The sequence below is a fragment of the Canis lupus genome, chromosome 28 (genome assembly GCF_011100685.1).
Source record: "Canis lupus familiaris isolate Mischka breed German Shepherd chromosome 28, alternate assembly UU_Cfam_GSD_1.0, whole genome shotgun sequence".
Taxonomy (NCBI): Eukaryota; Metazoa; Chordata; class Mammalia; order Carnivora; family Canidae; genus Canis; species Canis lupus.
This window is the reverse complement of record NC_049249.1, coordinates 14379039-14405912: the sequence shown is the minus strand read 5'-3', so window position 1 is coordinate 14405912 and position 26874 is coordinate 14379039. Positions and strand designations below refer to the sequence as shown.

Genomic DNA, 26874 nt, shown 5'->3' with positions numbered 1-26874 from the left:
CATCAGGGCCCTTCTGCAAGCTAAGATAGCACAAGGTCTCTGCCAGCCTAGCTAGCATTCCTATGAATTTATGCAAACAGGATGGGCCTCGGGGCTCCCCCACCTCTGCTCCATCTAAGACCCATGCCTCCCCCTTTATGTGAAAGGCTTGATGTTGAAGGTTCCTGAAGACAATGCCCTCACCAGCACCCTCCCGGGCAAAAGGAGGGTGGAGAAGTGGACAAGAGGGCAGTCTATGCACAGTGACTCAGAATGACTTTACTGGGAGATCAGACCATGATATCAGGGCTAGGAACACCCTACAGCCCAGTTCTCACAGAGCCTGGACAGCTCTTGGAAGAGAGGAGGTACCCCTGTACCAGAAAGGCCCAAGCTGCAAAGTCTGGAAGAGCCTCACCCACCCACCACGCTGCAGGCTCAAGGATGGTCTGCTACTGGGTCTTACAGTCCCCATCGCTGCTGTAGGCTGTCTTCACTTTCTTTAGCTCCTTCTGAAGCTCTGACTCAGCTGCCAGGACCTCCTTTGGCTTCTGGTACTGTGGGTGAAATCAGGAAGAGGACATCATTCAGCCACATCTCCCCTCCTACATACACACTCGGGGCCTCCTCTGATCCCTTTATTTGAAAAGGAGGAAATTGATGCCTACAAGGTTGAATGAATTGCTTAAGGTCACATGACTGGCTGGGAGCCTTCCACCAGAATCCCAGTCCTGTGATTTTCCACCCTCTCTCCTCTTCCAGCTGTGATTTCTAAGATCAGCTGAGCACCCTCACCCTACCCCGCTGTCCCCATGCCTGTTCTCTAGCAAGCACACTCCAAGAGTTGGGGCTGAAACTGGGGACACTTCCATGGGGTGGGAAATGGGCAGGGAAAGAAGGAACCTCTCCCTGATGCAGTGGCCAAGAAGTCTGGGTGAATCTTACAGAAATGATCAAGGTGCAGTTGGCATGTGCAAAACTCAGCAAGGACCCATCCACAGGTAGCTGGTGTCTGTCTAGGTCAGGAATGGAGAATTTCTTGTAGTACCTGTGGGAAGACCAAGAGATCACCAGGATATCCAACAAGGTGACCCCCAATGACTGGGCAGCAGGCCCTCTGGTGCCAAATATCTACATAGTTCTTCCATACCTTCCATAGAGCCAAAAAGGAAGAAGGGGAGCCAGTTAGAACACCAGGATGAGGGACACCTGGGTGGCTCGGGTTGAGCGTCTGCCTTCGGCTCAGGTCACAATCCTGGAGTCCCAGGATTGAGTCCCACATTGGGCTCCCCATGGGGAGCCTGCTTCTCCCTCGGCCTATGTCTCTGCCTCTCTCTCTGTATCTCTCATGAATAAATAAATAAAATATTAAAAAAACAACAACAACACACCGGGATGAATGAAAGGCATTTTGGCCAGGCCAGCAGTGAAGTGCAGGACCCATCATGGTTACTTTATTAGACCAAGGATTAGAATGACTCATCCTTCAGGGTCAGGACTCCCAGAGACATTCAGAAGAAGCCTCCTATAATATACAGCTCAGTCAGGCCAGGCCTTCTCTGTACCCCAAGAACAAGGGACAGAGTAAGTATACCTAGGGTTGGCTCCCAAAGTTGGGGACCAATAGTTGCCTTTACATGGGACCTTCTCTGAAGACCCCAACTACTTTTTTCCTCTTTTGGGGTCTCTCAAGGCCCTGTGGGCCTAACTCTGCTTGTAGGCCAGAGAGGGAGGTATATCCACAAGGAGAAATCTAGAAAGACAAACCATGTGACTCATCTTGGAAGCTGGACCTCTGGGGCTCCAGGCGACCTTGCTGGCCCTGAGATGCCCCGTGCCGTGCCTTCATTTTCACACAAGGTCTCTATCATCTGCAAGATGATAGTCCAGAGATTAACGAGCCTGTTTAGTAAAAACAGACCCAAAAAACCCAAAGGGCAACACCTAGTCCACAATGTGTACAACTGGATTTCATTTTACAGGAAATTTGACCTTCTTCACCAAAGAAAGAGGTAACATGTTTTGTCTGGCTTCACATCCAGTCATCAGTGGGGTCAGGATTAAAGCTCCTTGCTCCTAGTCGAGTGTTTATTTCAGCAGAGCACCTCGTCTCTAGGAAGAGGCTTCTTTGGCTTCTTCCCTGGTGGAAGTGGGGCCTAGGCTCTGGCTAGCAGCTGTCAGATCTGTCACCCAGGCATGGCATCATTGCTCCAGTAGTGGTTGTGTGGGCTGGGGAGGGAAATGCTGCCGGCAGGTACACACAAACTCAAGTGAGGGGCCCCGGAGAGGATGAGGCTTTTAATACTTCAGAGGGGCCTGGTCCTTATGGTGACAGCTACCACAAGTTCAATTCAAATGCCCCGATGCCCCAGGGACTCAGAGTTGACATCAATGCAGCACTTCTGTCCTGCTCTCCTGCCCGAAACCCTCAGTTTCGCAGAGGCTTTTGGGCCCCTCTCCTCCCAGGTTCTCCACTCCCCGCCAAGGTGCTGGGACCCACAGGAGGAAAAGAATGTTGACTTAAAGGCTGACAGTTCAAAAGGAGTGGGGGCTGGGGGATCCTAATGGCACAACAAGCTTGCTTTATTTCCCAAAGCTCTGCCCCAGGGAAAAGCGATCCATCTGCCTGCAAAACCAGGATGGAATGCTGCCTCGTTCTCCTAGCCGGCCAGGGCGAGGGCTCTTCCTGAGGCCCTTGGGCTGGCCAGCAAAGGTGGCAGACACTGATAATAGGGGGAGTCAAAGGTTAAACAGCACAGATTAGATGAACACAAAGGCTTGTTAGGAAGTGTTAACATCTTCCCTGCAAATACACACAAGCAGCAGCACTTGGAGAGCAGCAGGAACCAATGGGGCCTGGGGGAGGCCTTACCATGCAGAGCGCAGGGACATCCTTTCTGCCTGCCTGGCTGGTGCACTGGGGTGGGACAGGGACACACCTGCATCCCCTCAGTGAAGCCCCAGCAAACCACGGTCCCCAGGATGGGACACTGGGACTGAGAAAAGAAACCTGGGGGGCTTGGACTCAAAGGGAACTTGAGGTGCGGGGCTTGCCTCCTCCCTGTCACCTGTTACCACACGGTGAGGTGAAGTGAGGGGATAGGAGGCAGAGTGGGCACAGAGGCTCTGCTTTGTCTGTGGAGTCTATGAATGGATTTAGTGAATGCTTGAGGTTACACAACCTTCCCCAGGGCCAGTGTTCAAGGGCGTATGGGACATCTGCCTCCTTTCCTCAGGGAATGGCTCACCCCCTTCTCACCTCCATTCCCTGGCCTTGGGGTTTCCTTGAGAGGAACCATACTTGACTTTCTCACCAGTACCTGGACTAGAGAGGGACCCACTATGCTTCCAGAAAAGTCAGAATGCTCGGCCCCAGGCAGTCCTAGGGAGGCAGCAAACAAGACTTTAGGCATCAGGTATGTCCCAGGCCTTGAGCTGTGAGCTGGGGATTTAAGGATGAAGAAGAAAGAGAAGGCCCTATCTCTGCCTCAGGAGATCTTGTTGTTTCTGCTGAAAGCTAGGCCCTCACGGTACAGTGCTTCCTGGGCTTTGGGTGGACGCATGTCACTCCCCTCTTCCCATGTCCCATCACTGCTCTCAGTCTCAGTCACACAATGAAAGGTGATGTTCATTAATGCTTATTCAGGGTCAGGCACTGCTCTATACACATTGAATCCTCAAAACAACCCTTCAGGCTGGTTGCTTTCATTATCCTCTTTCACAAAAGAGAAAACTGTGGTAGAGACAGGTATCTTGCTGGAGTCACAGATCTGGTCAGTGGAGAGGCCCCTATTACAAGTAATAGCTCCCCAAACCTCCTGACCCCTCCATCTCTCCACATCTTCTCTCAGAGTAACAGATGCCCTGGTCTAGGTTCCCTGCTCTCCAAGGATGGGGCAGATATGGGGGTGGAGGTGTGAGGGTGTTGTCCTCCCCTAGGACCCAACCACCCCACAGGTCCCTCAGGCACTCGAACACATCGGTTCTCCTTTCTGAATGTCAAAAGTTCTCGAAAGACATGGGGAAGCAAAGGCTTTCAGGACAATTCCTGGTCCTGGCCTGTGACCCTGGGCAGGTCACTTAACTTCTGGGCTCTGGTTTCTTCCTCTAATAAAGAAGCTGAATGAACTTTAGTCACGGAACTAGATGAACCTAGTCACTGTCCAAGGGACTGGAATAGGCCAACTCTACCTTCCCTGAAACTGCCAAAAGGATGGCTTTTTTATTTTGGCTATTCTGGAGTTAATCTATAGTACCCCACCACTCTCCTACTATATCCCCTTCCCAGTTTCCAGTCCTTTCCCTCCTTTGTGGTAAACTGAGAAAGGGCACAAGAGGCCAGGCCTTGAGAGACTCAGAGGAGAGGCTGAAAGTAGAAGCAAGGCCTCTGTGGAGAGTCACATGGGTCACACCCTACACTGCTCTGGGGCGCCCTGCATACCAGCACACAGGCTTGACCAGATGGGTCCGGAGAAGCCTCTAGCCAGTCCTGCCCTTGGAAAAGCAGTAGACAAACCTCCCTTCTTTCTTAAACATCACAGCTCCAGGCAAACCGGTCATCCCTGCCCACAGCAGTCCTTCCTAGACTCACGATGCACATTCACGGACTAAGACTGCTGTTAAGTCCTACCGAAGAGAAACTTGTTTAATCCAGTTTCCTCAATTTATTCGACCACAGAATCCTTTTTTTCTAGTGATGCCTACTAACACCTCCCACAGTGTCAGTGTCACCAATGTCCAATCAGCCACGTTCCAACTTCCAAAGACTTACTATAGACATGCTTCATGCTTCACAGCCACTGTGCTGGAAGTTTGTATACTTATGATTTCATCAAATCGCCCAAACAATCTGTGAGGTAGGTATGAGTATTCTCCTGTGACACCTGAGGAAACCTTGCCCAAAATACTGAAGTTAATATGTGGCAGAGGCCAGACTTAAGCCAACATCTTCCCACTCCAGTGCCCTGGTTCATTCCACTTAGAGCTACCAGCTTCTAGGCTGAGGCTAAGAACCTTCTTTCTGAATAGACATTCTTATCAGGAATAGGGAGTACCACCCTGGGATCCTAGAAAAGCACTTTCTTTCTTCTCTGATTCATCCACTCCCTCACTAATACCTAAGGCCAAGGACATGATACACTGGAATCAATCCTTTCCAGAAAAGTGGCCAACCCAGTCCTTCAGAGACAAGGTATGGATAAAGGAATGTTGGCTTTTACTAGTAATGTTGGCTTTTACATTCCAGAATATTAGAACTCAGGCAGGCACAGAACCAGAAGGCAATGGAAGAAGGCAAATCAGAGAAAGATGCCACAGTGTGGGTACTGCAGATGCCTGGCCATCTAAACTGTCGCTAACTTTCCCTTCCAAGGAAGTCATCATGCTGACTTTACAAACATATTTATATAATCATTAACATATAATACAAGAATGAAAACATGTACCCTGCCCAACACTGGATGGTGTGGTGATGAAAAGACAGATTTTTAACATCCTGAAAAAACTGAGTATCCTGCTCAAAAGAATAACCATTGCGTTAATTAGTGGTAGTAAAGGTATAAGACACATTACTGCTCCTAGTAGGAGATGAAAATGCTACTAAGCTCAAGAAAGAACCAGTTAAAAGTTTGGCCTTTCTCTCTAACCTCTGGCAGAGAGGCGAGGCTGAGCCAGGCAGGTCCACTGGACCAGAGGCTCAGTGTGGACCTCAAAGTGGGCAATCACATACTCCTCTCCCCTCTGTGGGAGTCCAGCCTCCAGCCCTAGCCCTGCCCCCTCCAGGAGCGTTCCTCCCATCCCACCTGGCTTCACTCATCAGTTCAAAAATGTCATCCCCCAACCTTGAGCGCAGGAATGGGCTTCCAGCCATGTTGCTCCTGGCCAACAGCGCCACCTATGGCTGGATATGAGCAGCAGATGGGACCCAGAGGATCTGCCAGCAGATGAATTTTTTGGTGAGCTAGCTAGCCTCTCTCCTCTCACTCCCTGGTAATCACATTTCTGCCTGATATCTGTATTCGACAGTGACCTCTGGGGGACAAAAGGGAGGCAGCAGCCAGCTCCACAAACTGCTAGGCTGCAGATTCAAGTGCTATCAGAAGCACTTTTGTTCCCAGTTTGGACCCAGGGCCTCTTACGCCAGGGAATGCTTGCTGAAGCACGGAGTTTGTTTTCCTAAAGGCAATTTCTCTGTTGTCTGAAATTGCTAAATTCCACTTTAGGCAGTGACTCCCATTAATGATGAGAACAATAACGGGAATAAACTGCCTTTTATCTGAGGGCTTCAAAGTGCTTTATAAACGCAAACCCTTATTATTATGACTTTATATTTATAGACAAGGCCCACTGCAGGGGCTGCTGGCTGCATGTAGAGCAATAATCTTGAAATTAATTCATTCATCTCCACCCCTTCCCCATCCCCTTAACCCTGCCAAAGCGATAGGGTCCAGGGGTCATAAACGGAGGGCAGAACCCAAGGCTGCACTGGGGAAGCCTGGGAGCTATTCTGCTTCCCTTTGAGCCTCATGGACCTGAGGGAGATGGGAGGGGAGGCTGGCACCACACCCTCTGAGGAGATGGAAAGAGAGCTGGGTCCTCCTTCTGGCATGAAAACCAATGGATGGATGGTGGCACCTCTGGCCCAAGCTTAGCACCCACAAGGCATGCTGGGTGGCTTCAGTTTGCGGACCAGTAACTCATAAAACCTCCTGTTTTAATACCTCAAGTAGGGATCCCTGGGTGGCGCAGCGGTTTGGCGCCTGCCTTTGGCCCGGGGCGTGATCCTGGAGACCCGGGATCGAATCCCACATCAGGCTCCCGGTGCATGGAGCCTGCTTCTCCCTCTGCCTGTGTCTCTGCCTCTCTCTCTCTCTCTCTCTCTCTCTCTCTCTCTCTGTGACTATCATGAATAAATAAATAAAATTAAAAAAAAAAATACCTCAAGTATATTTCATGGGAATTGGTCTTATACTACAATCCCTTTGGCCCGGGTCGAGGCCAGCTCATTACAGGGTTCTTCTGTGATCAGAGCTCTGGAAATCTAAATAGGATCAACAATTTCCAAGATGGTCAGGCCAGAAGCAGCCCCACCTGGATCAAGTCGCCTCCTTGGCTACCTTCTGTCTCCTCAACCCTATATTTTGCCTTCCCTCTGTCTGCCCCCAGCGAACACAAGGAGAGAAACAAAGGGAAGTCAGGGGGATCCCTGGGTGGCGCAGCGGTTTGGCGCCTGCCTTTGGCCCAGGGCGCGATCCTGGAGACCCGGGATTGGATCCCACGTCGGGCTCCCGGTGCATGGAGCCTGCTTCTCCCTCTGCCTGTGTCTCTGCCTCTCTCTCTCTCTGTGTGTGACTATCATAAATAAATTAAAAATACAAACAAACAAACAAACAAAAAAAAGGGAAGTCAGGTACCCTTTCTGAAACAGAATGCAAGATGCTTCCAGGAGACCAAAGTACCTGCCTACTGCCCTCAGTCTAGAGAGGTATAAGGTTTGCTGCTCCCAGACTAGTACTTTCAAGTCCTCTAACTGCCTCCTCAGCTGGGGGGGCCCTCTAGGCCATGGCTCCTTGACAGCCCCCAACAGTGATGACACTAGGCCAAGTTCACCATGGACTGGATCCAGCCAGGAGGTCAGAATAATAATAATCTTATAGCAGAACCACTTAAGATCACAAGTCAATGGCCAGGTGAGTCCCTTGTCCCTTCATGTACACCACAAATATTTGTTAAAACCCCAGTATGTGCCAGGTACTGGACCAGACATCCATTGTTCCTATTTCCCTGCCCTGATGGAGCTGATTACATTATTCAAGCAGCTCCTGCAGAAAGGAAGCCCTCTAGCTCTTGGCATCTTCTGGGGCTTTAGTGCAGCCTCCTCCCTCCCTGGGCTGAAAGAGGAGGCTTCTCTGCCCTCTGAGGTGGGGAGCAGTCTGAGCACCAACCCTAGGTCAAGCCCTACCCCACACTGTGCTCATACACAGGTAGCAGGTGCCCATCACACCACTTACTTTTTGTTGGTTGTTCTGACAATGATGCAGCGCTCCTTCTGATCCACGCAGACACTGTAGACATCCTTAGGGTAGGGGAGGTTTCGAATCCGCCACTGGAAACTCATCTTGGTGTCCTTGCGCATGAAGATGGGCTACAAAAGGCATATCCAACTTAAAGACTGCTCTTGGTGAGGGCAAGCAAGAGATGGCTCCCTGCTCTGCAAAACTCCACCTGGGGCACACAACAGGAAGCCTTCAGCTCTTCCCCACAGCTCCCCTCTGATGCTGCTATTGCTGTGACATTCCAGGCCTGGAGCCCTTGTCATGGGATGACCAAGCCAAAACCCTCTGGGTATTCATTCAAGCAAACACTTCTAGAGCTCTGTATCCAGGCAGGCACACTGGAGACAAGGTGGTGAAGAAGACATCGTATTTGCCCTCCAAAGCCAGCAGCCGGCTCCACCCCAGCCCCCCTCAAGACACCCGACAGATAACACATACATTGGCATTGTTTTCCTTGATGAACTCAGGGCCCAGGCTCCCTGCTCCCAGGAATGCTGGCTCTCCCACCTCAATCTGCCACTGGCCCAAGGCTCCCAAGGCACTTTTCACACGCCACTTTCTCACTGAGGAGAGAAGGAAGCAATGGGATTACAGGGAAGGAAGGGACTCTGCTCTTTCCTGCTGAATCAATGATGTCATGTTAGATGATTGGAACAGGAGAAAAGCAGGCGCGGCAGGCCTTTACACCAGTTTTGTCCATTTGACCAGGACCTCACAACTGCTGAAATCCCAGCAGAGCATTTCGATATTGGATAACCTGGAAAGCTTGTATTCTGGGCACTCAAACAAAGGGATTGGAACAAAGCTCTGAAAGGAGCTGAGTGGAGTTAAGAAGGTGTGATTTCAAGCAAGGGAGAGGTGTGCTGGTTAGGAAAAGGGTAGCCACTAGTAACAGGGAAATTGCAGATCCCAACAAGTCAGAGTTGAGGTGCATTTTTTTCTCTCTGCAAATGTGCAAAGGAAAAGTAAATTAAAAAGATGAAAGCTGACAGGCAGATTTGTCTCATGATTTAGAAAGTCAAAATGAAGAATTCACTCATTTCAGCTCTACCTGGCTCAAAACAACAGCCCCAGAATTGTATTTAAACAAAACTTTAGGTTCATACCATATTTTAACTGCATTATTTACAGAAGATCTCATATGAATTTGTTTTTGTAGAGTAGGTTCATCCTTTTATAATGCAAACAATAATCTCTATTTTACCTTGCTTTATTTAATTTATTTTAAAGATTTTATTTATTTATTCATGACACACACACACACACACACAGAGGCAGAGACACAGGCAGAGGGAAGGGCAGGCTCCATGCAGGAACCCGATGTGGGACTCAATCCCGGGACTCCAGGATCACACCCTGGGCCGAAGGCAGGTGCGCTCAACCGCTGAGCCACCCAGGAATCCCCTTTACCTTGTTTTACAAACCACATGTTTACATAAATTGTTTTCTTTTTCCCCTAAGGTACATACAGTATAGAAATTAAAAGTGAAAAACTAGTTAAGTGGACATTACTTGAGAACCCCAGCCAGAATACTGAGGAATCCCAGTCATCCATGTCCTCATGGTGCAGCCATGACAGCAGGGGAGCCTTCCCCTCTCCTCCAGCTATAACCCCTGGGCTCCTCTCCCTTCCTGCCACATTGGCATCCTCTAGGTGGGCACCCTAAGTGCTGCAAAAGGCCAGCAGCCTTCCCACAGCCATTGGAAGGAGCTAAATGGGTCAAAAAGTGCCTGATGTTCTGCTGCAGCTGCTCCCATCCACTTCTCTTTCTGGGCTGAGGGGGTGAGACTTGTAGTAGGATTCTAGGATGGGTTTCTTCGAGACCTCTGGAGCAGCTATGCCAAACCCAAATACCCTCCCTGCTCCAAGTAAGGCATGCAAGCTGAACACAAAAGTGTGCTATAAAATTAGAATTTTCCCTTGAATATGTGCTTTTATAAGGTCTGCTGCATTCTGCAGTGTGATTTTATTACGTCTTAGGGCCAAAAATTCTCCCTAGAAACACATTTCCAAGTTTATAATGAAAATTAATAAGGAAGAGTAAAACTTGGAAATATGCTTTATAGGCAACTTTTTTTTTTTTCACAAATATTTCTACTCTCTTAAGTGAATGGACTGTGACCAGGGAGTATATCCAAATCTATTCATGTAATACCTCGCTTAACTGGAGGCCAGCCTTCTGGCTGTTTCACCGCTTTCTTGCTTGCTTTCTTTCTTTTTAAACACCTTGGGATTAAATTCTTTGGTAGAATGTAGAAGAAAGTCTCCCTACTTATTCCCTTATAAGATCCAATAAACAGTTTTGGTGAAGTCCTTGTTATTTTCTCCATGTATACAAGCTCGAATGCACACGTGCAAATACACTTCGTCTTGTATTTCTCATCCTGTCTTTGCTCCTGAACTCAAGGACAGTTCCTGTGGCAACAGAGGACTGTTTCCACCTGCTGTCACTCTGATTTGATTATATGTTAAACTCAAACTAGTGTGTGTAGGGTAGCTCCCTGGGACGCTGTCTTTTCTTCCCAGCTGAGCCAGGGCCAGTCCTTGGAAAGGAGACTTTCAATGACCCTAAAGGGTCTGATGAGGAATATATGAAGGAGGCAGTGCCTGGGGGCTTTTTTCCTAAGTCAGCAGGAAGCAGGCTGATGTCCTAGACTGCTTAAAGGAAGGCCCATCTTTCAGGTGGGCTGGAAAGTGGAGGTCCTAAAGGCCTCTTTCCCCAAAGCTCCAAGCCTTGGCCTGCTTCCAATGCGGATAATTACATTCCCCTTTCCTAAATACTCCCTGCAGCTTAAACTGGATGCAGGATTCTTCTTTTCTGCCCTAAAACACTGCAACATTGCTCTGTGGCTATTAAACAGCTGCCACGTCCCATCCCTGAGGAGGCTGAAGGGAATCGAGTGGGTCATTTATAAAGCCAGTGAAGTGCTTAGGGATGAAAGTGCTCAATATCCTCCAAATGCAGCCTGGGGTGGTTAGGCTGGCGGTCAAATACCAAAGCAGATTAAGCCAGTAATCCAAATGTAATCGCTGGGGGATGGCCTGCCCTTCAGCCTCTGCCCCCCTGGACATGCTGTGTTCTTCTGGGGCTGGTTTGATGTTCCGATCATTGTTATGGGGCCCTTCAGGTTTTTCCTCTATGACTACATACAGCATTCATTGTGCGGGGTGGGAATGAATAGCACTGAGACGGTTGAAAAAAATATGACACCACTATGCTTGTTAACACCAACTGGAAGGACTCTGTCCTACCCAGATGCACCACTGGCAAATTATTTTCTGGGTTTTTCTAACAGAAAACCAGTTTAGAGAATTACCAAAGTTGTATAGTGAACTGGAAAAATGGAAACTTAATTCTCATTTATGGCCATAATAACCCTGTCCGTATTTTACTTCATAGAGTGCTCAAGCTCTAGTTCGGGCCCTGAGACTGTTTATACATAAATAATAATTTTGCAAGGGCAGTTGGCGGGGGTAGGGTGAGTGGTTGAACATGAGTAAGAGAAGGTTCAGCTGTTCAAAGGGCCCAGTGGTTTGAGTGGGGTGCTCCTTCTGCCCATCTCTGTCTTGCTCCCACCAGCCCCTGCTTCAGTCATTCTGGGGAGAACAAAACTTAGTAAGAAGGCAGGATTAAATATTCTCAACTCCCAATAGTATGTTGTTGTGCATTAAAGCATGGGCTCTTAACCAGGCAAACTTAGGCTTAAATCCTAACTCAGAAACTAACCAGCTATGGAATTCTGAGCAAGGTGCTTAACCTCTTAGAGCTTCTGTTTTTTCCCCGACTGTAAAAGGGCACAACAGTACCTACCTCATTGGGCTGTAATGAGGATGATTCAGTGAGGTAACTCATGTAAAGCACTTAGCATAGTACCTTAATAAAAGTTATGACATTAATATCATTATTAGGTAAACTTTAGCCAGTGTTCTCCTATGAATCTCCATTTCAGCTTCTAAGAAAAAAGGAGTTTGTAGGCGATTGTCTACTCCCCATCTGCTGAGAAGAGTGACAGGTTAATGTGGGATGCTACAGAGGAAGGTACCTGAACTTGTTTTTCATTTTAATTTCACGTCCAAGCACAACTAAGAGGCCAGGAGTTATTTGTTTGCTTGTTTTTATGGCCACAGCAGCTACAGGCATTTTATTTGCTCTGAGTGGAGGAGAGGTGTGGTGCTGGGAGCTGCAGGGAGGAACTGCAGCTAGTCTCTAGCCTGGCAATGGTGGTGGTTAGCTCACGTGACCTCTGCTTTCATAAGCTCGCCCCTGTTAGGCATTCCAAGGCTGTCACCCCCTGGGAGCGCTATAAATTACAATGCATTGTGAGGATATTACTACTGTATTGGTTTCCACCAAATCAGTGTCATATGCTAAACACATCAAGATTTTTAATAGCACCAGACTAAACCAATTGGGACTGGAGCCCAAGCAGCTCATAATAAGGAGGGATCAACACTTCACTCTACGACTGAACATGCGCAGGACACACATTTTAAGACTGGAGACTAAGAAAATGCAAACCAGTGTAATCCGTGTTGTCGGTTCTAGACATTTATGAGCTGTCAGAAAAAGGGAAAAAGAAAATTCCCTTGCCAATACTACCTGTCGATCAGGCACAGGAAGAAATTAAAGTCAAGAATAATGACAAGAAAATAACCCAACCCATGATTCCACCATTGGATTTAGCATTTCAGGTGGAACTTAATAAAGAGACCAACTCCCACTGCTGACAGCCTCCGACCCTGGGTCAAAGCAGCAGCCACCTAGCTCTGGGAAGTCTGTTAATGCTGATATGCATACCTAGGTACAGAGGATGGACAAATCAAGGAATTCTCAGAAATCTGAGCTGGACCCCTTATTCACGAGCCTAGTCTTAGAGGAAAAGAGCTGTAGGAATGAAAATAACCATCTTGCAAAATCCCCATTTTTACCCCCAATCCACTTTGATTCAGACATTTTCCAAGGGTCAGATTTAACAGCGCCCCCTCTGAGGCCAGGTCAGTACTGGCTGCTGCTGCTGCTTGCTTGCTCCTGCTGTGGCTTTAGAAAACGAGCAATACAACTGCAGTTAAAGCCTGCCCTTACCTCCATTCACTGTGCCTGGCAGAGAGGATCACTTCCAATTCTGCCTTCTGTCTACAGTTCTTTCCCGACAGTTTCCCTACAGAAGACTTCCTCACACTCTCATTTGTCTGGGGGTCAGGTGGAACTTACCTCCAGTGTCCAGCTCTAACCTCACATTATTCTCAGGAACAATCTTGCCTTGAGGGCCTCAGTCTTCCCTGGCTTCCACCTTTGGTGCTCATTCCTCCCTCAAGCCTAAGGCTGGAATTGCTTACCTGTGCTTTAGGTTACCCCAAGTGTTCCTCAGGGCCTTTGGGAGGCCCTGTCACTCACCAAGTAGTTCACCCGTCTTCTCATCATATTCTTCGGCCATTTCCTTTCCATCTGGGAACAAATAGTGCACCTTCCTTCTTCCTACACACAAAGCAGAGAGTGCCTTACCCTCAAGCCTCTTCTTACCTTGCAACTTGCACATCAAGGGATTTTCCTGGGAAACACCAACAGCCTTGGACTTGAGCACAAGAAACCCTCCCAGAGCTGCCCATGAGCTCCTTGCCAACTACTGCCACCATCACTGTAAGACATGCCCTGGGACACCTTTCTTTTATGCAGCTTTCTCTAAATGGGGTCTTTGCTCTGCTGTTCCCTCTACCAGCAAAGCTCCATTCTCCTGCTGAACTCCTTGCCCTTCAAAATCCAGCTCAAATGTCAGTCCACTGAGAATTCTTTAGCCACCTTGGCAAAATTCATCACTTCTGTATTCGTTTGGATCTCCCTACTGCTTTATTCATATCCATAGTGGAGTATTTATCACATAGTATGATACTTTTTTTAAGAGCATCTTGTCTCCCTAGGAACGGTGCCATATTTAGCTTTCTATCCTCAGTTCCTAAAACCAAGCCTATGTGGTCAGGATATTGAACTGGGTTTCCTGACCAAGCACTCCTTCTAGACACACCATTGCTGTGCCTTCTGCATGCCTCTAAGCCATTCCTAGCACACAGCCACATGTTAGTCCTCTTACATTTTCTTTACAGCATTTGCCTCAGTATGATTTATATACATTGATTACTGCCTGTCTTTATAGGAGGGTTTTTATCCCACTTTTATGGTTTGGTTTCCCTAACACTAAGCACAGTACCTGGCACATATTAGGAGCTCAACTAAATATTAATTGAGAGAATGAACACTGATTCAACTTTCACAAGAATCCCCTGCAAGAATCCAGGGGAGTCTCCTAGCCTTCCATCTATATAGCTATAATTCCACCTATATAGCATAATTATTTTTTAAGTGACTATGTAATTTTCCCTATTTTTACAAATGGGTGAGTTGACACAGGTAGGCTCCTCAGTGAGCCGAATAACAGGGTGCAGCTACCCAACCTATACTTGATGAATAAGAGTCCCAAGGACCCTGAGCAGTTAAAGGAGTCACTACCTAAAATCTGCAACTGGATCTGATCTCCCAAGCCATTTTCCCATTTAATTCACTCTCCTGGACATAGTTCCCTTGAGTCATTCTTAATTTGTATGCTGGGGAAACTCATGCCCCAAATTTGTAGAGCTTCTCAGCACGTCCCTAGGTATACCACTCCAAATCATTTGGATGGCTCATAGAGCTGGAAGGGGTTTTCCTGTCAGGAGTGGGGTAAAAAGTGCTGCCTATGAGCAGCTGAAGGTTTCTGGCCTGAACCTCCTCTCCCACTGGAGTCCATATTGAGTTCTGGAAGGATGCAGTGCTTACTATTGGCCTAGCATTTTACATGTTTTATTGTATTTAATTCTCACAATAATCCAATGTGACCCCATTACCTGTATTTCACAAATGAGGAAAATGGAGGCTTACAGGTCATGTAGCTTGTCCAAGCTCATAAAGCTATGAAATGACAGACCTAGATTTAAGCTCATTTGAGGCCAAAACCCATACTCTAATAATCATACTGGGATAATGTGCATAGCTTTAAATATCTGTAAGGCTGAACACTGTTCCAAGGGTTTATTGTTTATAGTGAATTACCTATTTAGACCTTAGTTTATTTGGGTATTCATCTTCTTTTTTTACTAATCTGATTGAGCTTTATGTATATTAACCATGTGTTTTATATGTTGCAAATATTGTTTCAATTGCCTTTTAACTTTATTTGAAGTGGGCTTTCCCAAATAATTGCTTGTTATACAGTCAACTGGTTTTTCTTTTGTGGTTACTACCCAGGAGTTGTAATTATCTGTATTTTATTCTATCACATATTTACTTTATAGCTATATATGTGTATGTGTGTGTATATATATATACACACACATAATTTTATTAGTATACTTTGGTAAAAAAATATATATATGACTGTACATGCATGAAGAAATATGAAAGTTTATGCATGAAAATGTAAATTATGGTGGTGCCTAGGTGGCTCAGTTTGTTGAACATCTGCCTTTGGCTCAGGTCATGATTCCAGGATCCTGGGATTGAGCCCCACATCTGGCGCTCTGCTCAGCAGGGAGTCTGCTTCTCCCTCTGCCTCTGCCAGTCTTGCTCACTCTCTAATAAATAAAATCTTTTAAAAAATGTAAATTATGATTATCTCTAGATGGTAGTTGATAGGTGACTTTAGTTATTTTTCATATTTCCATAATGAGCATCAATTCTTCCTGAAAAAAAATTCAAGAGTATTGGGTTCTCACTACCAATAGCAGTGATTTTTTTTGTGAGAGGGAGGTAATATTCTCCACATACCCAACAGGAAAGTAAATCTATAGGAGAGGTTTGACAAGATGTATCCAATCCATATACTTAACATTAATTATTATTATTTGACTTGGGGGAAAAAAAGACCAACAGCATTGTTGTGGATGCTACTAACAAAAAAACCTAACAAAATCCTAGATGATGTAATATTTGTTAAGAACTGTCCTGTGACCAAAGGAAGTGAAAGCAAGAACTCGAATACTTGTACCCCCATGTTCAGTCCAGTACTACTCACAATAGCTAAACAAGTGGAAGCATCTGTCCATCAACAGATGAATGGATAAATACAATGTGGCATATGCATACATACAGTGGAATGTTATTTAGCTTTGATACATGCAACATAGATGGGCGTTGAAATAAGTGGTTGCTAAGTGAAATATGCCAGTCACAAAAGGACAAATATTGTATGTCTCCACTTACATGAGGTTCCTGCTATAATCAATTCCATAAAGACAGAAAGTGGAATGGTAGTTGCCAGAGGCTGGGAATGGGGGAATTAGTGTTAACAGGTACAGAGTTTCAGTTGAAGAGATCCAGTGCTGGAGATGGATGGTGGTGATGGTTGCACAACAATATGAATATACTTCATGCCACAGAACTGTATCATTAAAATGGTAAATTCTATATTATCTATTTCTTATAATAAAACCAGACACCACTGTCCTATGAAAATAATGTCCAAAATCTTTAGCTTGGCATAAAAGGTCTATCACAACATACCCAATTTATTTAAAATCCTTCATTTCCCACCATTTCTCCTCACTGCTCCTTGAGAAAAGAGAACTTTTATTCACCTTGCATCCTAGCACCTGGTACCTGACAGTGTGGGGGGTTATGGCTAGGTGACTGTTACTGTTTCAGCCTCACTAAATGTTTTGTTTTCCCCTAGTAATCAGCCATATACTTTCACACCTCCATGCCCTTTTTTTTTTTTTTTTTTTTTTTTACATGTGAGTCATTCCTTCTAGAACAGCCATCTCCTCTTCTACACTTAGCAAACACATTAATTCCTTAGGACCCATAAACTTTACCTCTTCTGTCAGGTCTTCTTTCAAAGAGATGATCATTTCCATCTTCGTGCTCTCATACACTTTACAGAAAATCCCAACGTCTACTTAACACACATTTATTTACATATCTTTTTTTCATTCTCTGCTCTAATACACAACCTAGCACATAGTAAAAGCCTCCCTAAATGCTGCGTGAATGAACGAGCAAATGAGCAGGTGATATTAATTTCCAAGCTTCCCTGATTGGCCTCCTCCGGTGGATGGATGGATGTGTGCTTCCAGCTGGTATCCTCAAGCTACATGAATTTAGACCTAATTCATCTGGCTGCCAAGTGCGTCCAGGAAAGGACTTCTGCGGCAATGGGGGGTCCTACACCCGCCAATCCTAGAGTGAGACAAAATCAGGACTCCTTACCCCTATGCCCACCTTTCCCAGGCACAGCGCTGGGGCCCTTGCTGTTTTTCCCTATAGATCCCAGGGAATATTTAGAAGTTCACTTACAAACATATGACAGCTGGAAAGGACATCAGAGATTGCCCATCCAGCTCATTTTACAGACGAGGAAAATAAGGCCCAAGCAAATAAAGAAGCTGTGATTTAATGGCAGAGTAGTAACTAGGGCCCAGGTCTCCCCACCTCTTCAATGACACCAGGCTGCATTCAGCAACAGAACCCTACCGAGTGGACAACGGGCTAGGGCTGGTCTAAAACCCTCTTCAATTTCAGTTTCCTCTTCCCGTAAAATGGGGTGGAAATTAAAGAGCTGCTTGGGACAGCTGTCTGGAGCAAATAACATAACGAATATGAAAGGAGTTTTTATTAGTAACAGAACTCAGAGCGGGGCGAAGTGGTGTAGAGGGAACTAGGAGGTGTCCAGAGGCGCGTGTTCCAGTCACGTCATCGCTCTGGGCCTCAGTTTCCTCATCTGCCAAAGCAGGACCGGGCCTCGTCTGGCAGCCGCGGCCCTTTCAGCTCGGCCGTCCCAGGCTCGAAGGCCCTTCGCGGAGGCCCCAGTCCGAAGGGCTGGGCCCTGGGGGAAAGGACTAGGGAGTTCGTGGGGGGCCTCGAGTTACCGTCCTGCAGCAGCGCCGTCTTCTCGGCGGTCCGCAGACACTCCAACCAGCCGGTTACCGCCATCTTCCCTCCAGCCAGCCGCGCGACCGGCCGCTGCCATGGCAACCATTCCGCCTACGGTCACTTCCGGCCGACCCGGAAGGTGTTCCGGGCATTTGGCCTCCCTCCCCCCACCCTTTTCCCACCCGCCACGCCCTTCGTCCGCTCTCATTGGCTGCTCTGGTAAGTGGTTTACTCCGGCCGGCTCGCGGGTGAGCCGCGGGGTCCGACCACCGCGGACCCAATCGCGGCGGGGGGAGCGGTCCTTAGGGCAGGGTCCAGACCCTCCAGCCCTCCTCTGGCCCCCAGCTGGGAGTCCCTGGGTGCGCGCCAGCTGGGGACGCGGCGGGGACCCCACAGCTGCGGGTCGTCTCCACCCCCAGCTGTGAGGCCGAGACTCCCCCCAGCCTCGGAAGGCGCCCTAACACCTGCTGTGGCCATGCCCCGTCTCCCCGCAGCTGCGGGGCTGAGCTCCCCCGAACTAGAGGCCCACCACCAGGGCAGGTGTAGGGCGTTCCCCCGCCCCCCGGACACCCTCACCCCGAGGGTTTCCTCTGCGGGCCTGTGATGGGGTAGAGGAAGATCATGTGGGATTTAAATGCAGATTCATCTAAGTCCGTCAATCCTCTTGGGAGCCCAAGCCCTTTCTAAAGATGTAGCTCCATTTCCTAGCCTGGCATCCCCTTTTGGTAAAGCCCTTTCAAAGTGGGATGCTGCAGAGCAGACACTACACTGACTCTTTAGAGCAACCATCTGAGGAGTATCATTTTGTACCCCTCCAGAGTTCCTCAATAGTCCCATTCTTCCCTTTATATCCCCCAGTATTCTGACTTTGAAAGGCTGGTAAGTGCTAGGCTAAATTGCTGAAGCTCAGCTGGGTTTTGGGAGACCCCTAGGGGAACTGAGGTACTGCCTCCAAAGTCCGGTTGTTAGAGACAGCACCTCCATAGGCAAAGGGTTGGGTAACCTCAGTTCTGGGTTTCCACATGACAGTTGGCCCGATCAAACCTAAAACTGAAAGGCCGTGATTTGGCCAATACCCCAATGGACCCTGGGGGCATCTTGAAGGCATTTCCCAAAAGGAGGAAAATTCATGCCAATCCATCATCAAAAGCACTTGCAAAGATTCCCAAGCAAGAAGGTGGAGAAGAAGAAAGAGGTGAGCAGATCCACCCTCAGAGCCCTCATGTACTTGAACCCCTAGGCTTCCTATATTGTTCATGACTAGAATCAGATAGTAGAGCTGATTTCTGCCAACCCATGGCCTGCAGGTTGGTTTGTGTATCTGTTGTACCAGGCTTGGGCCCCAGTCTTTGCCAGGCCACTTGGCTGTGTTATTTTCTAACCCATCCCTAGACCTCTGTTAATCAGAAAATACTCTCTGGCCCCTAAGGAAATGACCAGCAGATTCCTTTGCTCTCCAGGAGGTTGCCTGAAGGTGGGAAACTCAGGTCCCCAGAGTTACATTATTTTGCAGCCAAGTTGACAAATAAATGACAACACCTCATGTGGCAGGGTGGGGGAGGGGAATATCTGTTACACTGTGAGGCCTGTAATGGCAAGACATATGGCCTTATGCCTTGTGTGACGTAGATGTCTCTTAATACTTGAATGTAAAGATGATCAAATGAATCCATATGCAGGATACCTACAATATGCTAGGCACTGTTCTAGTTTACATGAGGGAACAGGACATACTGAAATCCTTGCCCCTTACATCAAGTGAGGGTTCATGGGGAAATTAAGTGTATGCTTGCGGCTGAATCCCCAGAAGGCTGGCTGTCTGGATGGAAGGAAAACGATTGTTTGGGTTCATTTGAATCATATCCATCAGTCATGACAATAAGCATCTGGATGTCCCCTGCACAGAGTGGCTGAGCTCCCTGCGGGCACATGTTGTGCCCAGTGGCATTGGGCGAGCCCGAGCAGAACTCTTTGAGAAGCAGATTATCCAGCATGGTGGCCAGATATGTGCTGCCCATGCCTCAGGGCTCACTCACATCGTGGTGGATGAAGGCATGGACGGTGAGCGAGCCCTCCGCCTCGTCGGACTGTCCCAGCTGCCCCAGGGTGCTCAGCTGGTGAAGTCCACCTGGCTGAGCCTGTGCCTGCAGGAAGGAAGGCTGGTGGACACGGCAGGATTCAGCATCTGCATCCCCAGCAGGTGAGCTACCTCCCCCCACCCCAATCCTTCCTCAAGTGTTTCCTGGCAGCATCTTGAACTCTCTTCTTGGGTTATTAAAAATAACTTTTATTGTTTTAATCAGAAAAAACAAGATTTCAGAGTAGAAGATTGGGAGCAGGGGTAGAGCCAGGCCTTTGGGGTCTTAACTTGCCATCACCATCCCTGCAGGTACCCAGGGCTCCAACCACAGCTCAGCAAGGCAGACCAAGAATTTTCTGCTCCTCCAGGATCCCATGAGGCTCTGCTCAAGACAGCTCTCACTCCTCCTCGTTCTGCCACCAGGCCTGTATCTCCTCCCCAGAGGACAGAGGAGGCCCCGAGCACCCAAGCTCAGGTCAGGAGCCTCCCAGCCCTCAGAGCTCCCTTCCCCTGGAAACTAGGTCACAGGAACAGGGAGGGCCTGGTGGTTGTTCAGAAAATCCCAGGCCCCTAAAAGAGGAAGGATCTCTATTGCGAAGTCATTTGGCTCTTCCCAGCACTCATCATGCCTGCATTTGCCCAGGCACACCTACCATTTAGGGGCTTCTAGGGCTGGGCACTGGGGGAAGCCTAAAGGAACATGGCCCCACAGTTAAGGAGACCCAGGTCTGAATCAAGAGACCCAGCCTCATTCCTGAGTCTGACTAGAAGACTCAGCCCCACCTTTGAAGAGTTCTTCTGGGGGCCAGGGGCATGAATTTATCATCTCTTCTCTTTCCCTACCTCAAGCTTGGCTCTGATGCTGAAACCAGTGATGGGGAAGAGACCCAGGTTAGCGCAGCTGACCTCGAAGCCCTTATCAGTGGCCACTACTCCACCCACCCTGAGGGAGATGATGACCCTCGCCCAGCCCCTAAGGGCCTGGATAAGTGGGTCTGTGCACAACCTTCGAGCCAGAAGGCAGTCAACCACAACCCTCACATCACAGAGAAGCTAGAAGTGCTAGCCAAAGCCTACAGTGTTCAAGGAGACAAGTGGAGGGCCCTGGGCTATGCCAAGGCCATCAATGCCCTCAAGAGCTTTCACAAGCCTGTCACCTCCTACCAGGTACCTGCGGGCCAGGGCGGGGATGCAGGGAGATGGGGTGCTCTCTGTTTACTGGCTGGAGGTTGGTGGAGGCATCAGTCACAAGTGGGGAGGAGGTGGGGAGGGCTTAAGTTTTATGATGTCTGAGACTTGCACAAAAGAAATAAAACAGGGAGATGGATAAAAGCAGATTGACAGAACCTTGATAATTATAGAAGCTGTGACAGGTACTTGGGGGTTCATTATATTGTTCTCTACTGTGGATTTTTTTCCATAGTAAAAGGTTTTTATAAAGGTTAGACGCTGGAGGCCAATAGACCACGGTTTGAATTCTGGTTCCCATCATTCACTGTGTGATTCTAGGCAAGTTACTTAAACTGTTTGAGCAATGAAAAGGAACTAAGATTAGTGAGGGACTCAGGTACTCCTGGGAGGACCAAATGTGATGCTCCCTGCAGTGCAGGACCTGGCTCAGAAAGGCCTCCCCCACCTTGTTGTTACCATGATGTTGGTGACTAGTGTCACACTGCTGTCTTTTCTCTGCTTCCCGTGCTGACCCCCATCCCTCTGAGAGCCAAAAGACAAGTGACCCAGCCCAGCCCATCCAATCTTCTCATCTTCACTTGTGCCCAGGCTTTACACAGCCATCAGTTGCCAACTGACCAAGCTGGCTTTTATTCAGATACGTGCTAAAGGAGTCTGCTAACCCACCACTGGCTGTACACCTCCCATCCTCTCACTCTTCTTTTCCTGCCTCTGCCTCCTCCTCCCCCAGGAGGCCTTCGGTATCCCCGGGATTGGAAAGCGGATGGCCGAGAAAATCGTAGAAATCCTGGAGAGCGGGCATCTGCGGAAGCTGGACCATATCAGTGAGAGTGTGCCTATCTTGGAGCTCTTCTCCAACATCTGGGGAGCCGGAACCAAAACTGCCCAGATGTGGTACCAACAGGTCACACTATGTCCCAGCACCCACCTTAGTTTTGCTCTTTCTTAGAGGTCCTGCCCCACAGTTCTTGTACCCTGTGCTCTGATGGGAATGAACCAGGAGGGGGACTAGGGCTCATGGAGACCCCTCTCCAGGCTCCCAGACCTGCCCTGTTGTCTGATAGCCCCAAGACATTAATTTGTGATAGAAGCAGAGAGACAAGAAGTGTGTTTTTCTCTCCCCCTGACTAGTAAGGGCCTTCCTAAGAAGACCAGGCCTCAGGGCTATGTGTCCAGATCAGTGGTTTCCCCAACCTGGTGATGCCCAGAATCTCTCAGACTGATGGACTTATGAGCCAGTATTTTAGTGTTGTGGCAGGGCTGGATTGGGATGTGTCTCCCATGCTTCCTACTCCTCTTGGGTCCCACTGATTACAAATGCAACCACTCCTGGGGTTGGTCCTTCTTCAGGCCTTCCTTGGAATCTGGGGGTGATGGAAGCCTTGTGTATGTGCTCATTCACTGCCTCTCCATTGGTTCTAGCTGCTCATAGCCTCCTCATCTGGTTTCTTTTTCCAGGGTTACCGGACCCTAGAAGACATCCGCAACCAGGCCTCCCTGACTACCCAGCAGGCCATTGGTCTGAAGCATTATGATGACTTCCTGGAACGCATACCCCGGGAGGAGGCTACAGAGATTGAGCAGACAGTAAGGAGAGCCAGGCCTTGGTATAAGGTCAGGGCCTGGCTGGAAGCCAAGAACACGTGACCCCTCAGCTGGGGAGCCAGGCAGAGGAAGCTGTGGGACACCAGCGGTTGAGACCAGTGGGGAAAGGACCAATTGAAACTGAAGCTGGAGGGGTGGGTGGCTTTAGTAGGAAGTGCTGTAACACCAGGCGTCTAGGTTAGGGTCAGTAAGCATTGGCTTAGATCCTGGAATTCTGTTAGGACTGGGTTAATGTTAGGGCTGGATTAGAGATGGATTATGGTCAGATCTACTTTAGGATATTGGGGTTTGAACTGGGTTAGGTCAGAGTAGGTTAGGGCAGAGGTTCTTAGTGTTCTTTGATTCACAAACTTTTCTGAGAACCCAATGAAAACTATGGACCCTTTGTCTCCAAAATTTGTACAAAGTTTCCTATCTCCAGACATACACACCTTCCACAGGACCCTCCCTTACTCCCCACAACCTGAGGCTGGTTCAGAGTTTGGGTTAGAATTGGTATAGAGACAGTGTGCCAGTACAATCAGGTTTGGGGTCAGAGGAAAGCTAGGTTGAATTGAATTAATGTTAGGCCCAAATTAAGAGTAGGGTTTTCTTAGTATTGCTTTTAGTTAAGATTTGTCATTGTCCTAAAAATAAGATTTGGCCAACATTAGGTTAGAGTTGGGTTAGGGATTAAATTCATCAAAAACCTAGATTAGAAACTAGGATGTATTTGGGGTTAGATATATCATTTGTTCAGTTGGTATCAGGATTAGGGGCTGGTGGCTGTGGGCAAGATCTGCTACTTTGGGATCAGGTTTTGATAAGGTAGGATTCTATAGAGTTCCTGGCCCACCTTAGTTGAAATCAGCCTCCAACTCTATTCAGGCTACTGGACTATGAGGCTGGTGCAGGATGGATGGACAGGCTCTTTTGTCCACCCATCACGAGGCCTCAGTGCTAGTGATGACACCGTCACTCAGCCACGGTGTCCAGGCACGGAGAATGTCCCAGTGAGCCTCCAGCCCCCAGCCCATTGGAACAGTGGTGGCTTGCCACCTGGCATTTAAGGGCTCCAGCTTTAGGAGTTTTTGATGGGATTACTCATCCTAGGTCTCCTCCCAGCCTGTAGGGAGGCTCAAGAAGGGAGTGAGGGGATTAGAAGAGCCTGGCCTGTCAGGAGAATTGAGGTGTCCTGGCCAAAGTATCCAGGGTCCCAGAAATCCTCAGTGTCCTGGGGTAGAGGCGTGGAGGCCATCTGCATATGAAAGGCTTCCGTGTCTCTGGGGCAGAGGCTAATGGGCTTAGTTCCTTCAGTGAGGATGATCCTTCTGCTGACAGCCCCCTCTTTCTTGGCTCCCTCTCCATGCCGAGCCTCCTTCTTCCAAGTAAGAGTGTGAGCACTAGCTCAGAATTGCCTCCTCTTTGCTTTTTTTCTTTTCCTTTACTATAGGTACAGTTGTATTCCTGTGCTCCATTTCCCCCTAGGCCTGGGCCAGGGCACCCTGCTAGCCACCTGCTCAGGCCTCAAGCCCCAACTCACATACTCTGCCTTTAGCTCCAAATCTATACCTGGGGCTGCTGAGACCTGGCAGACGGGCACCTTGTGCTTTGTCCTAAGTGGACAGACCTGGGCACATGGGTTGGGGCAAGGGCCAAAAGAAGGTGTGTCTCTCTGCTCTTAAAGAGCTCTAGAAGAAAAGATCAGTGCCTTCCATCAGAATCTGAGTATACACCTCTTAGATCTCTCTTCAGGCTGAGTCTGGTGGTGAGAGCACATTTTCTTCTCTTCTGTCCTAGCAAAGCTGGAGAACTGCCATTCCCCAGGGTAGACCTCTGGCATCTGCTCCTTGAGGCTTTCCCTCAGGGTTGTGTCTCAAATCCAGGGATTGGCTTAGGGTATCAGCTGGAAGTATGGGCTCCTGGGTCAGGGAAGTCTCTTGTACTGCCATGGGAAGGCACTCCTTACAGGGCTTGAGGTCCACAGGCCCTCCCCACTGCCCCCTGCTCTTCCCCAGGTCCGGAAATCAGCTCAGGCCTTCAACCCCGGGCTGCTATGTGTGGCATGCGGTTCTTACCGACGGGGGAAGGCAACCTGTGGTGATGTGGACGTGCTGCTTACTCACCCGGATGGCCAGTCTCACCAGGGCATCTTCAGTCGTCTCCTTGACAGCCTTCGGCGACAAGGTATAAGCTCCATCTCTGGGTGAGCAGGCTGGCCGGGGCAATGCGGGGCTGGGTAACTAACTCCCAGGAGGGAGAGCCTCGGAGTTGCAAGCTCTAAGCAGGAAGCAGGGGAAGGCTGCTTCATGAGAATGCCACCTCTCCCTCGTGGCCAGAGCCATTTCAGGGAAGAGATGAAACAGTCCACCACTCCTCCAGTCAGGTGCTCAATACTGCCTGCAGATTGAGTTTCACCTCACCTGTCTACGACACTGTAGGGGACACGGGGAGGAATGACTATGCGTGGTTTAAAGAGGCAGGCCCAGAGAGGGCAAAGCCACCCAGTAATGAAATTCATGAACTGGGAATGGAGGACCTAGGGATAAACAGGAGAGACCTGGGAGGACAGGGCAACCCAGGCCTGGCTCTCTACCCTCCTAGCAGCCTTCCGATGTCGTGCTAGGGTTTCTGACAGATGACCTGGTGAGTCAGGAGGAGAACGGCCAGCAGCAGAAGTACCTGGGTGTGTGCCGGCTCCCAGGGCCAGGGCGGCGGCACCGACGGCTGGACATCATCATTGTGCCCTACAGCGAGTTCGCCTGTGCCCTGCTCTACTTCACTGGCTCTGCCCACTTCAACCGCTCCATGCGGGCCCTGGCCAAGACCAAGGGCATGAGCTTGTCAGAGCATGCCCTCAGCACCTCTGTGGTTCGGGACACCCAAGGCCTCAAGGTGGGGCCTGGCCGAGTGCTGCCCACCCCCACTGAGAAAGATGTCTTCAGGCTTTTAGGCCTACCCTACCGAGAACCAGTAGAGCGGGACTGGTGACCCGTGGCTGGAGGGGAGGGGACGCCAAGCTGGACCAGCTGCCCCACGTGGCCATCCAGTACTTGGCCAGCCTCAGCAAGCTGAACCTCACTACTTCAGCCACCTGGGCCTGAGGGAAAGGGCCAGCCTGGCTCCCTCTCCACAGGAGAAAACTGCCATCCTTCTACCTCATCGTTGCCCCCTGCTAGAGTTTTGTACAAGGCCTCCTGCCCCCATTTTAAGCAAGAACAGGTGTTGGTGTGAAGCCAGCTTCCTGTGCTGAAGGCCCAGACACCCCTACTTCCCTACCCAAGGAGGCTCTGACTGCTGGGGGTGGGATGAGGGCTGCAGGGAAGGGGCAAACAGCTGTGGTGGAGCATCACCTAAGACCCTTTGGAGCCAGAGAAAGCATTTCCCCATGTACTTCCTCTACCCGGCCTGCTTCCTGTGCAGCTGGAGCTGTGGGGCGGGGGTGACCCCGGCTTGGTAAGGACAGCATTTGAAGGCCCAGGAGCCCAATAAAGTGCACTTGACATTCAGACTTCCTGGTGTCTGAGCTGCTGTAGTCCCTGCCTGCCTTCTTCCATCCGTGCAGGGATGGAGATGGGAGCTGAATGGGAGTCCAGAAAGGCAAGTCAACTGCTCTTTAGACAGGGCCAGACTGAATCAGCTCCTGAGCTCAGAAGGGGGTGGGGGTGGGTGGAGGAGAGGGAGAATCCATGGAGTCAGGCATTAGGAGCGCCTGTGTCCCCATCAGCATTTCTTGTGGGTCCTGTCCTAGATCAGGCTGTTGGGACATAAACAAAGGTGACTCCTTAGGAACAACCAAATGGTGACTTGTGTGCCACCAACAGTGCTGAGGGAGTCAGAGAAGGTTGCCTGGAGGAGGGGAGGGGCAGGCTGGCAGGGAAATGCCTGCCTGTTGAGGGATGACTAAAGAACGTGCTTTAGGGAGGATGCTTCTGCCCAAGCCAGGAGAAGGCCAGATGGATGGGGCCAGAGGATGGGGAGTCAGGCTAAGGGGCTTAGTTTGAGAGAGCAGGTAGGAGCCAGTCAGCTGGCGAGACCAGGATGGTGCCCGGAACTTGGCCTTTGCAGGATGGAGAATTTGGTGATG

The 26874-nt window shown here is 49.2% G+C and overlaps 2 protein-coding genes across 7 annotated transcripts; one reads left to right on the top strand and one right to left on the bottom strand.

The window, feature by feature from the left end:
* Positions 1–238: 238 nt before the first annotated feature.
* On the bottom strand, positions 239–18072 carry DPCD (deleted in primary ciliary dyskinesia homolog). 2 transcript variants are annotated; one of them, XM_038578581.1, is made up of 6 exons: positions 17929–18072; positions 13430–13510; positions 8472–8596; positions 7989–8122; positions 925–1027; positions 239–536 (listed from the first exon to the last, which is right to left on the bottom strand). In XM_038578581.1, the coding sequence occupies exons 1-6, from the start codon at positions 17990–17992 to the stop codon at positions 432–434; spliced, it is 612 nt and encodes a 203-aa protein (XP_038434509.1). In that variant the 5' UTR covers positions 17993–18072; the 3' UTR covers positions 239–431. The 2 variants fall into 2 exon arrangements, with proteins under 2 accessions (XP_038434509.1, XP_038434510.1); XM_038578582.1 differs by lacking the exon at positions 13430–13510 and having other exon boundaries at positions 17929–18055.
* POLL (DNA polymerase lambda) lies at positions 18007–26302 on the top strand. Of its 5 annotated transcripts, none has more exons than XM_038578574.1 (9): positions 18007–18151; positions 18962–19127; positions 19838–20132; positions 20322–20487; positions 20862–21179; positions 21934–22107; positions 22662–22790; positions 24806–24974; positions 25414–26302. In XM_038578574.1, exons 2-9 carry the CDS (start codon positions 19013–19015, stop codon positions 25776–25778), a joined length of 1731 nt encoding a protein of 576 aa, XP_038434502.1. In that variant the 5' UTR covers positions 18007–18151; positions 18962–19012; the 3' UTR covers positions 25779–26302. The 5 variants fall into 5 exon arrangements, with proteins under 5 accessions (XP_038434502.1, XP_038434503.1, XP_038434505.1 ...); XM_038578575.1 differs by lacking the exon at positions 18007–18151 and adding an exon at positions 18298–18811; XM_038578577.1 differs by lacking the exon at positions 18007–18151 and having other exon boundaries at positions 18298–19127; positions 25395–25572.
* The last annotated feature ends 572 nt before the right edge of the window (positions 26303–26874 follow it).